This window comes from Rhododendron vialii, chromosome 11a (genome assembly GCF_030253575.1).
Source record: "Rhododendron vialii isolate Sample 1 chromosome 11a, ASM3025357v1".
NCBI classification, from domain to species: domain Eukaryota; kingdom Viridiplantae; phylum Streptophyta; class Magnoliopsida; order Ericales; family Ericaceae; genus Rhododendron; species Rhododendron vialii.
The window spans coordinates 24,147,007-24,159,494 of record NC_080567.1 but is presented as its reverse complement, the minus strand read 5'-3'; the positions used below and the strand labels follow the sequence as shown (position 1 = coordinate 24,159,494).

At 36.8% G+C, this 12,488-nt stretch overlaps 1 protein-coding gene and 1 non-coding gene across 7 annotated transcripts in view; both read right to left on the bottom strand.

The window, feature by feature from the left end:
- Positions 1 to 96, bottom strand: LOC131309018 (small nucleolar RNA Z221/R21b). The gene has a single exon (XR_009194692.1). It is a non-coding gene; the product is annotated as a small nucleolar RNA Z221/R21b (small nucleolar RNA).
- Positions 97 to 1,667: 1,571 nt separating this feature from the next.
- Positions 1,668 to 12,488, bottom strand: part of LOC131306613 (uncharacterized protein At5g08430-like) — a 30,218-nt gene continuing 19,397 nt past the window's right edge. For 3 of the 6 annotated variants that reach the window (XM_058332964.1, XM_058332965.1, XM_058332969.1), the window contains 4 exons: positions 11,572 to 11,642; positions 10,282 to 10,526; positions 3,910 to 4,029; positions 1,668 to 2,577 (listed from right to left, as the gene is read on the bottom strand). In XM_058332964.1, the coding sequence (XP_058188947.1) occupies positions 1,988 to 2,577; positions 3,910 to 4,029; positions 10,282 to 10,526; positions 11,572 to 11,642 (1,026 nt within the window). In that variant the 3' untranslated portion in view covers positions 1,668 to 1,987. The remainder of the gene's footprint in view (positions 2,578 to 3,909; positions 4,030 to 10,281; positions 10,527 to 11,571; positions 11,643 to 12,488) is intronic. The other 3 variants (XM_058332966.1, XM_058332968.1, XM_058332967.1) reach the window with 3 other exon arrangements.

Genomic DNA, 12,488 nt, shown 5'->3' with positions numbered 1-12,488 from the left:
GGGCTCAGATAAGATATGGGTTTAGAGTCGTGTATCAGCACAGATTGATAAAATCAATATCAGAGTGGTGCATGACTTTGTTCCTCCTCATTGCCCCCCTTTAAAATCATCGATAAAAATACTAGTAAAAAACAAGTGCGGAGTGTGAAGATTGTAACTACAGACGGGACGATACATAGGTAGACGACGAGGGGATGATGAGAGAGAGAGAGAGAGAGAGAGAGAGAGAGAGAGATTTGCGAAATTGTGGAGGTTGATGGAGATGTTTATACTGGAATTTATATAGGCGGAGGATGAGAGAGAGGAGGCGAGCACGGAGACTTGAAAAACAAGACGAAGCCCTAATGGTTACATGGTTACGTTTTTGCCCTTGGAGAACTATTGGTATTTCAACCATGCCATCCTTTTTCTTTTCTTTTTTTCCCTCAACAAAATACTACTCCAACGTTTATGGGCTAGGACGGTAAACGAACCGAGAAGAGCCGAGCTTTGATGTGTTCGAACTCGGCTAATTAAAAGACTAGAGTATCTAGAGGCCAAGCCCAAATGATCGAGCTCGAGCTCACATCATTTATTATCAAGTTGTTTGATCTCGACTTATTCAAAACAATTTGAGCTGGCTCATTTTCAAACACAGTCTAATTTTTTTGAAACAGGCACTATAAATATGTTTGTGCTACTGTTTTTATTTATAAAATACTAAATTAATTCCACTGGTTTACAAAAATTTTAAAAACACTAAAATTCCCTTTTCGTTTGTTTTGAAAATACTTTCGGCAGCCCAAAAAATAAATAAACAAAAACGATTATGGTCACTAAACATGTTTTTTTAATAAATAAATAAAATTCATTTAATGTTTTCCCATAAACAAAAAACAAAAAAATTGGCAATTTTTCCAAACAGAGCCTTAGATTTCTCATTGGTGACTGTGAGCATTATTCATCAACCAAATTCGATTTTACAGTAAATTCAAAATCATAGAAATTTTACGGATTCAAGATCTTGGGAATGAAATTAATTTGCATAACACAGAACCAAATAACACTAAACTTAAACTTTGATTTTGTTTAGAATTTTTACCCAGTTCACTTTAAATTAACTAATTATAAATATTGTACAAGCATAATGTTGATTCTTTCATGAATTTCATCAAACCGGCTTAACAAAACTACTAAAAGAAACCAATTTAAAATTCATGGGGAATTCCTCAAACTCCTTTTTCATGGATAACTAAACACACAAAATTGATTTTTTTGGAAAAACTACTTCCATTTTATCATTTACTACAGTATCATTTTCCTTCCAAGCCAAAATAGGGGAAAGGAAAGTAAAAAAAAGGCTGCTTCTTTAGTTTCTTTTCGTATGTTTTCCCCACCACAAATCTAAGATTAATCCAAACGAACCCAAAAGTCATCTCAAAGCACAGTTCAATATCAACTTTTGTTACAAAAATAAGTTCCACTCTGATCTCTCACTTTGAGGATTAAATCTCGAACTGTAGTCTATGAATCCATGGTCAAGAAACAATCACAAGTAATTTATTGAGTAAATACCTTAATTTTTGCATTTGGCAAGTACTCCATAAACACTGATATCCCAGGTTTTCACTGGGACCAATTCTGAATACAACGGTTCTTGTATCCTTGTTGACCAAAATATAAACAAAGATCAAGAAATCTGAGTTTTGAAATTAAGCACTAACTAAGAAAATAGCTTTTCTCCTCACAAACCTGAACATTTTGAGACATCAAAACATCGACATCTGACAGTTGACATCTGATAGATACATTTGCTATCCTGCTCAAAAAGACATTTGCTTTCCTATGATGTATTCTTTCACTAAACCTATTCTGCTTCCACATAAAACAAAATGAAGCAGCTAGCTTTGCCTATATCTTCTACATTCTGGGATTTTTCTGCAGAACAATATTCACATAACTCTAGGCTTCCAATCTTGTAAAGGATGTACAACGAAAATAAACAATTCTAGTTTTCCAGTGAAGACAGTCTAACAGCCTCGCTCATCCAGATTGCATTTTCTTCTCTCTCACCTGTTTTCCACACCTTGAATTTCAAAGCAAACGAACTAATCTCGCTCCAACGCTTCAACAATGGCAGTGAGAGTGGCCCCATTCTTTCTTCATTTGGGCCGAGACAAAGCCATAGGGAAGCGTCTTGGTCTTCAAATTTCTCCTTCCTAATTGTAATGTCAGTATCATCATTGTCATCATCATTACTACTCAAGTCAATTAACTGAACCGCTGGTGCCTCTTCAATTCTCATACTTTTTTGTTCTAAATCTTTTAACTGGTTTCGCTTCTCAGCAACACTAGGTTGATCAACAATAACATAAACCTTGGAATGCTTTACTCTCTCTTCGGAAGTAATCAGGCAAGTCTGTTCTATAATACACGTTTCGGTAGCAGGACTTTGCGTTGCTTCTGGAATGGATGCACAGCATGTCTCTTCAGAAGTAATCAGGCAAGGCTGTTCTTCTATAATACACGTTTCGGTAGCAGGACTTTGCTTTGCTTCTGAAATGGATGCACAGCATGTCTGTTCATTCCCTTCTGCAACTAAATATAAAACAGAAACCAAGTACAAAAGAAACCAAATAAAGTGATGCTCAGCCTGATCAAAAAACTCTAAATCAGATACAAATATATGTGAAACAGAAATAGCTCTAAAAGAACCCTGGAGGAGATGAGCCAATTCCCAACGCTTAAGGAGATGATTGATTGATTTCCATTTGCTGGTCCTATGGGATCAATCTTCTTCTCCCTCGTTAGATAGGAAGTGGATTTCTACTACTAAGCCAACAGAGTTTGTTTACAATCTTTGTGGCCTGAGAATGTACAATCTTGACCAGATCACTAAATTCATGCAAGTGTGGAAACTCTTGGCCAAAACTCACCCTTGAAAACATAAACCATCTCACAATTGAATGGTGCTCAAAAGCTTATATACAAATGGCCAAGCCCATACTTTGCAGGGGTGGAACATAATGCTCGAAATACTGTAGCTAACGTCAATGGTGGCAGTCCACTCTTCTAACCTGAGGGTATCTCTCTTTTGACAGCTTCACAAGCCAATGAGGTATCTAGATCATTTAGTTATCTTTTGCATGTATCTTAATATGGACTATATGTCGCCCTCTTTGCGGCTGGAACAACAGAGCGAAGACCTCCACAGTGATATGTGCTTGGGTGGCTCCCACGTCATGACGGGTTTCCATATGGCAATGTGCTTGTATGGGTCCCATAGATGACGCGTGGCTTTAGGGGGGTGGATTGTGACAACTCCTAGAGGCTTGAAGCCAAAATTGATAAGGTGAAGTGAACCACACAACTCCATGAATCTGCTTCACATCATGGAGTGAGCGCAAGACCTACATAGTATGGTACGCTTAAAAACTGTGCAGTGCAGGCTTGCAGCTAAAAGCGGATAGTAGGTGCCATGCGGAGCCAGGTCATTACAGTGTGTCATGAGAAGCTCCCCGGAAGCCCATGTCTAGAAAATCAAGAAATTACGAAAATATCCTGAATTAGTATGGTACATAGAAAGCTGTGCAGTCGTTGCTAAAAATGGATAGTATCTTGCTATGCAGGGCCAGGTCTTTACGGTGTGTCATTGAGAAGCTCCCCTAAGCCCATGTCTAGAAAATCTAGAAATTACCAAAATATCCTGAATTCCTAAAACCTTGGAGAACATAGTAAAACTATCATGCAGCAGACAAACCAAAAAGTAACATATCCAGACTAAAAATGAACCCCAAATATGATGATTGTTCAAAGCATGCTCCATCTAGATGTGTTTTTTCTTTTCTCCATGTTCATGACTATGTCTCACCCAAACTGCCACATTGTTATCTACTTTATAGCAAACAGAGTGCAAGAGTACAATTAAACCTTTTATATTGCTTCCAATGTTCTCCTGCTGTGTTCCTTGTGCATTTCCATTTCCACAAGTAGCAGAACTGAATCCAAAATTCCAAAAATCATAGTTGCTGTTGGTGACAGCTCTATCTCCTGCATAGAAGATCAGCAGTACGCAATAAATACGAGCTTATTAAGTTATGAACGCTCCAAAGGGCGACTCCAATATTGGTATTAAAACAACTACCAAGTGGAGATTGCTAAAAGAGAAGTACAGGACACAAGATTTAACAGCTAAATGGAGATGGCTAAGGAAAACACCACCAGTTCACATTTCTAACTGGCCAAGTTACTGGAGTACATCAGAGAAAAGGGTATTGGTTCAACTGATCATGGGGCAGCAAGCAATTCATTTTTATAGCACATCATATGAAGATGCAGTTCGACTTCTCATAAGAAATGAAACCATACCACTGTCTGTGCATATGGCATTTTTAAGTTGTTTATTTGATTTTATGGAACATAAGGGGAATCTCATCATGTTCGGAAAAAAGAACTTCTGGTTATGATTTCAACAAACATCGCCGTATTAATGTCAACAATGAATAGAACTTCTAGAAACAAGGGTAAAATTTCCTCTAAATAGCTCATAAATATAGCAACACATCAAAAAGATTTGAATAAAATGGAACTATCCAATTTCTATGGGATGGTAAAGCTTGGAGCCTACTCCTATGAGTTTCCAACAGTCAAACAACACTATCTAACAATTCACGAGATGTACCTTGCAATGCGATTCAGCACCTGTATCTTTTTTTTTTTTTGGGTCAAACGGAAATAGAGCACATGTATCTTATGCGTCAATATATCTTACTGTACGATGCAATCAATGATCGGCTATGCAATAAGTGATACATGGTACGGCATGGTATACAGTATGCACACAATACATCAATATATTGTCATTTGTTTCGGTTGTATCGGAAAACTCATTTCGTGAGAACTCAATGTTTGAACGTTTAATACTGTTGACAGAAGCTAATATCATTTCTTTTGTTTTTCAACAACCTACACAGACACAAGGCCAGCCCTGCTATTTGCAAGGCCCTAGGGGACATAATGAAATGGGGCCCATAATATATGTCTTACTGAGATATAATAAAATTAACTTCAGAGTTATGTTTGCATTAACAACAATAGAAGATATATTTTTATTGCTTCACATTGAAATAACCCAAACCAAACGAAGCTGAGCAGTAAGTCCCATTAAATTGGGTTCAGCAACATGAATACGTTGTTTCCATTGAGTTCTGTCTTCTTCTTCTTTTTTATAATTTAGGTATTCGGGTCAGCTTACACGCACCTCGACTAATCCTAGAAGCCCAATTTCGATGCTCACTTGTGGGGAGCCAATTAAAGTTGTTCATTGAGTTATGTCGAGGGAATTGTGTTCCATGACATCAAAAAGACCTAGGTTTTGCAAACTGACACCTTTGAAGTCAACATTGGACTACTACTTCCTTAATGCTACCATCTATTGTAACCTTATCAATCCTCCTAACTACTACATTGACCGATCTACGATAGACATGTCCAAATCACCTTATTCTATTCTCTCATCTTATTCACAAGCAGTCAATAGTGTAAATAAACAGGGTTATCCCTCTCTTTTTGTCACACACACCCGGCTATACTTGCTTGTTTATGCTGATATTATGCAAAGGTGTGTTATTGTTAGTTAAAGGTTAACAATGGAAATAAGGTGCATTTGGACGTCATGGATGGCTCCCAAGTGTGCCAAAGTACCCAAGATCGCATGGCACTCTGCCACCAAGTCCCAAGAGTCATGAAGCATCGGAGAGTGCTCGGGCCGTCAAAGGGCCAATGGGAGAAGAAGCAAAGAAAGCTACAGGTACCAGCCAAACCCTTGGTACCGATACCGGTTGATCAGAACTGAAAGTTACAAGCCAGCTACCGGTACCAGCTATACCCTTGGCACCAGTAGCACCTGGCAATTTCTGGCAACTTTTGTGCCCGACCATGTATTAACTTAGGGGCATTTTGGACCTTTTTAAGACCTTTTTAGGGGGTATAAATGCTAGAGAACCCCAGATTATTAGGTAATCCTTCATTTTACTTTCTCTTTCTATCTCCCTCTCAACCCTAGCTCAATCTCTCTCTTCCATTGAGCATTGATTGCTAGGTTTTCGGGTAGATTGCCTTCCTTAATGTTGTAAGTACTCTCTTTATTAATCAAGATCAGTCTTTTATTTCCTTTTCTCTTGATATTTTGTACTTTCTCTTCTCCTCCATTGATGTGTTCTTCCTCCATGGAGAAGTAGACCTATAGGCTTGGTCATGGGGTGATTTTCACTCCATGACTCAGGTGTTTTAATGGCTTCTCACATATTTTTGTGCTTAATGTTTGTTAGTGACCAGATAGAACACTCTAATCTTTGATCTAAACTTAGGATTCTTTATTTCTTTGATTGTGTAAATACAAGTTTCCTCGGCACAAACAATGCTTGAAACCATGGCACTCTATTTGTCTGATAAAATGTCTAAATGGGTTTCTTTCCATTTCCAAACCTCCATTCAAAGAGTAAAGTTGGTTTTCATGGCTAAATTCCCGAGAGCAAGTGACCGTGACTCCTTTTTTTTTTTTTTCATGGGTGACCATGACTCTCAATTGAGTTATATTCTAGAAGCATTAAACGGCCTAAGTTGTGGGGGGATAAAACCCTTAGACCTTGCCTTTTTAAAATTATTGTTTAAACTTCATTTTCTAGTTAAATTAGGGGTAGAGAGAAAATTTCACTGAAATCAACTCAAAAGGTTGGCGGTCCAAATGCCAAAACCCCCTCGTAAAACAAACCTCGTGCTAGATCCATTGCTTCTCTATGGATTCGACCTCAGACTTCTGAGTTATCATGCTACAACCAACCTAGCCCTACAATTGGGGCAACCTATACTACGACCAACGCTAGGTCGTAAGCACTTATCTTCTATCGATGCAACCCCTATCATATCACAAAGGTTTTTGTTTCTAATTCTATCTTGCAAAGTTTTACCACACATCCATTTCAACATTCTCATTTTGGCTACACTCACTTGTTGTTTCTTAGTAGTCCAACACTCTGTGTTTCAAATTCAATGGATAACTTAGTAATAAACGTTTGATCTAAATTTAGTAGATATTTTAAAGCTTACATTTAACACCATTAATCATAGTTGAGAAACTCGTTATTGGAAAATACTTTTTTAGTACTTCAATACTTCTATTTGTGTGCTATTGATGCTCTAGATTTTGAATAAAGGAAGCAAGGTAATGAGCACATATATCGAATCGGGTCCTCACGCTTGCCATTTCTGACGTCTTCCAACTTTGATTTTAAGGGATAGTTCCACGGCAAAATGTCCATTGAGTTTCTCAATTTTTAGAGGCATAAGGGACCATTGTTTGAATGGTAAAACTTTCTGAGAGCAAGCCAATTTGTGCATGTATTGCCAAAGTTCGTGTTTGTCTCTGATCCACCCCATCCATACCCCCATTATTGGGGATTACACAGGTATTGTTATTGTTATTATTGATGCATCATTTCAATACTTACTGACCAACAGGAAAACTCCATAACCTCAAGCCCTCAACTTAGAAAAGGAAAGCTAAAAGTAATACATAAGTACAGTGGAAACTAAAAAGTACAATTAAAATGCAACTTATAGTGGTAAAGACTCGCATGTGAGTCGAACAATGGACTTAAAGACTAAAAGGCACAAGATTTCGCCGCCAAATCAACAATTACCTTTATTGAAATACTACATGATGCAATCAAAATATCAAAGGGGAATCCAAGATTCAAAGAAAGGAGCAAAATCCCATTCAAGGGGATAAACCCCAAAGGGTAGAGAGAGAAACTATGTCTCAATCAATATATTCAATGTTCTTAATAATCAAAAAGCTAACTAATGAGGGCACAAGACACTTATTTATAGACTCAAAACACTACACACACTAAAGACACTAAAATGCCAACAATACCCCTAAATCCTATTGCATCACTACATCTAACATATATAATAAACTAAATAACAACTGGGAACCGATTTTGGGCCAGCTTTTGGGGGGCTTAAGCAGTTGCATAGATATCTACTCCATTAGTGGTAATTATCTTATATCTATGTGCTTTAGTTGGAAACAATTTAGGTTTTCCTATTTGGACAAATTATTTGAAAATTAAAGCATATAGGTAGATAAAAATATTGAAACCTAAATGTTGTATTAAGATGATAGAATACACATGTATTGTATGTAACAATGAGAGACATTTGGGGATAAACTTGATAGGTACCCCGTCATTGATTAGAAGTCAACAATGAGAAACATTTGGGGATAAACTTGAAAGGTAACCCGTTATTGATTAGAAGTCTATACTCTTATTTAAGTTGATTATAAGTTATTTGTGTCAAAATGTGTGCTCATGTACTCTTTGTCTTGTTCAGTGTTCTAAAAGTTGGTCTAGGCGGTCAGCTAGTCGACAACTAGGCGCTAGGTGGGAGCCCAACGCCTAGATTAAAATCAGCCTAGGTGTAGTCGGCCACTAGGCGCCCCTCTTTCGCCTGACTAGCGCCTAACAATTTTTAGAACAGTAGTGTTGTTATATGTCAGTTTGTTCTGCATACTTTATTAATTTTGAGTGGGTTTCTATGAAATTACATACAGAATGAAGGCCATGTGGAATGAAGACAAGTAATTGCTACTTTGGCGTGTTGGTTAGTCATATTTGGTGATACGATTAGAGAGAGAGAGAAAAGAGGGGGAGAAGGAATACAAGCATGTTGGGTGGTGTTTAAGTGAGGGACCTGCTTGTAGTGGAAAGAAATACTTTGGGGTCTTTATAAAGGTATTGTGGTGATTTAGTTAATGGGCCATAATGATTAAAGAGAATGCAAGACATAGAGACTGGGATCCTAAGTCGCTTTCTATTTCTTGTACATAAAAATTGAGTGGAAAAATTAGATCAACTTATGATAATATTTTGATTTGATCCATGGCAATAAAGTCTATGCATTTAAAGGTTTTGATCTTAATTGCAAGTGAACCGGGTTGTATACAATATGCCTTAAAATCTTCGGACTATTCCTTGTAAATTCCCATTCCATACTCCCTATGATTTCATTGTGCAATTCGTAAAGTTCTATAATCTTGTTTGAGTCGTGTTATATGGTAATTATATTTATGGTGGCTATGTGTGGTCGAACTATTTGGTACATGGGTGAAGTGAATTCACCAATAGCCACAATAAGTCATAGGTGGGCTTGCTGAGGTGGATAAGGCCAGTCACAAGTCATGTACTAAGGAGCATAGGGTATGAGGTCCTATTATAGGGACAATTTGGTTTGACTCGGGGACTATCATTGATTGGTTTCATTATTATTGGCACTTTTATACTTCTCGTATCGTATACTTCTCATTATAATATTACTTTTCATATGCAAGAGAGGTATAAGATTGGCCTTCGGAGGACATTTCGACAAGTTGTTTTATCTAATTTGACAATTTGTATTTCCTATTATGTAAGTAATGATATAATCTCGCTCAATTTTTATATCATGATTGTTGAAGGTTTGAGTTGTAACACGGGGTGTGAAATCCAAGGTGTGTCATTTATTTGAGGAGGATGAAATTTACTTGATGAATGAAGACACTTGAGATTTTAATTTCTTTCTCCTTTTAAGTTTTTCCGTCAGCACCTAGAATCATAGATAGTAAATGCGTTATAAAGCAGGCAAGGGATGTAATGTGGAAATTTGGGTTGTAAGTACCTACTACTTCTTTTGTTACTTACCAGAAAGTCTACATGTTGTATAGGTGAAGAGTTGATATTTCGTATCCTCAAAGCTTTTGTTTTACACATTTATTTCTATGCAATTGATTTTGCCATTTATGTTATAACTATTTTTCAACTTCCAATTACTTTAGTCAGTTAATGCATCTTACGACACACAATACAAACCCAAATATGACATTTAAAATTTGAACAGGATGCAAGCTATGTATCCCGAGATGACCACAATTAATGCATGCTTGCTGATCAAAGAAAAATTAATGCATGCTTTTAGGAAAACCTATGTCTCACCTAGAGTTAATAATGGTAACACATAAAGCAGATATGAGGGAAAAAGAATAACCAACTAGATAAGAAAAATCCATGCCAGATTGTCTGAAAGTTTGAATGTCAAAGGGTTAAAACAAACAATGATTCAGAAAGTTGCAGTCAGATGAAGAAATCTTTTCCTCCTAGAAGAAATCTTCATTTCTGAATCTATTATTGAACACAATATCTTCATAACACGGAGTCTATTGCTAATGGAAATACTGGCATAACATTTATAAACTAATCCTACCTCCAGCATCTGTAATACCTGAAGGAATTCCACTGCCTCCCCTATCATCACCAGGAGATTCTAAACTCTCCATGAGGATGGATTTCGGTGAGCTTCCATCTTCCTGTTTAGATTCTTTAATGGCATCGTTGGACATAGATTCAACCTCTGCTACATCTGCAATCACCCTGGGAACAGTTTCTAACAACCGTGACTTCTCTTCTGGTGTCTGAAGTAGCTTTCTTCTCTCCATGTATTCAAACAGCGTAGAGCACCATGTAGGTCAAGGATCACATTAAAACCTTTTACTGCAAATATTGTTACCTCGAATGCTAAAAAAAGTTTGTGCATATGCGTGCAAAAGTTATGTGTCGGTGACCATGATAAATATTAGTACACCTCTTTTCATATCTTATTTCCAAAGTCCCAAATTAACACAAGGTATCCTTTTGCTTCTGCATACTGTTATCTGGATAAAATGAAACTGTTTGTTGCAGGTACTTACAGGAGTAATTGGAGTTTCTGCAATAGTTGCCTTAATCAAGGTTGTCAAATCGCGAATCGGATTGACCATTTTCTGAATCGTGGATCAGAACGATTCGGTCCAAATTGAAAAATACATTGGAAAATGTATCTATGCACCTACATGATAAAGATACTTAGATACATTGTAAATTTGAATAATTTCAGCTTAAATCAATATTTAAGTTTGTTTTCTATTATAGGTGGATGATCATGTGATCTAATAGGAAAGACACTTGTGCATAATAATGATAATAGGAAAATAAATACTATTAGAAAATGAATATTCACATTTAGACATTATAGGTTCATAACAAAAATGAAAGCTTAGCCTTTGACACAATAAAAGTTTGTAGCCTCATAGGTACTAAACTAGCTTATATGGCAACATTATATGGGTGGGTTTGAGGCTCTGAGTGCCCCGTATCAGAATAAATACTGATCAATTAATTTACAAATTTTTTCCTAAAAAGTATATATGATCTTATATTCTTGCTTTTCTATAAGAAAAATTCAAGGAAAACCTAAAAAGTGGTTCTGTATTGTCGAATGCAGAAATTGTGATAAACATTGATTCACCTATAGGAATCGCGAATCGAATCGTACGATTCACCACCGATTTTCATATAAAACTCGATTCACCTATAGATTCATATCGTTTTTGCTTGATTCGTGAATCGTACGATTCTAACAACTATGGCCTTAATCTACGGAGGCATGTGGGTCTACCTTTACAAGCAGCAAATATAACACTGACTCGGCATTTTACAACAAATCACGAAAGGATATTCTCTTCTCCAACCTTTCTCATTTGCACGATCAATGAGGTTTTGCAATAAAGCCAGCTGTCTATTGATCCACTGACATTTTTAAACAGACAAAACAGATCAGCAGATATTAAAAAGTATGGATTATATTACATTCAAACAGAAAGATGATAATGAACAACGTGGCTTCAAGATGTTTCTCTTGAATAAAGTTCTTGATTCATGTAACCAAAGCCACACCAAAATATACAATTTGGGCCTTGTAGAGGGGGTTCCTACATAGAAAAATCTTGGTGCTACAATGTGTATATTTGATATGTATATAGTATGGTATACGCAAAATGACACCCGCACCTCTAAGTAGTCCGCCGGTGATACATTCTAATGTTACCTCATCATTTGAACCGTAACTTCCTCACTATTGCTACTTCATCAGCTACAGCAACTAAATTTACATTCCCATGTATGCAGTACAAGTCCTACTCATTTTATACCCAGTTGAGTCCAATGCCTTTTTTTATCGGCCTATTGACTCCAATGCTTCACTAGAAATTTTTAGTTAGCATCAACTCCTCGCTTAGTTTCATCCACCAAGACAATATGATCTACGGATAACATACACCATAAAACCTCATCAATCATCTTGATATGTCTCGTCAATTCATCTACAAGAAGATAAAGACTCAAGGGACCCTTTGTGAAATCCTTACTATGATTTGAAATTCAGTTGTTTCTCCTGTGGGTCATCTACTTGTACTCGCAACCAAATTACACATCCTTTATAACATCGCCGTTCCCCGTTGTTCCTATAAGTTCCTTCTACTTCAACACCTTCCATATCATATCTCTAGACACTTAATGACATAAAAGAACCAGACATACTAAACGTGTAATTTAGTTAACACCTAATGAGTAGAAGTGATCGTAGGATACATTGCA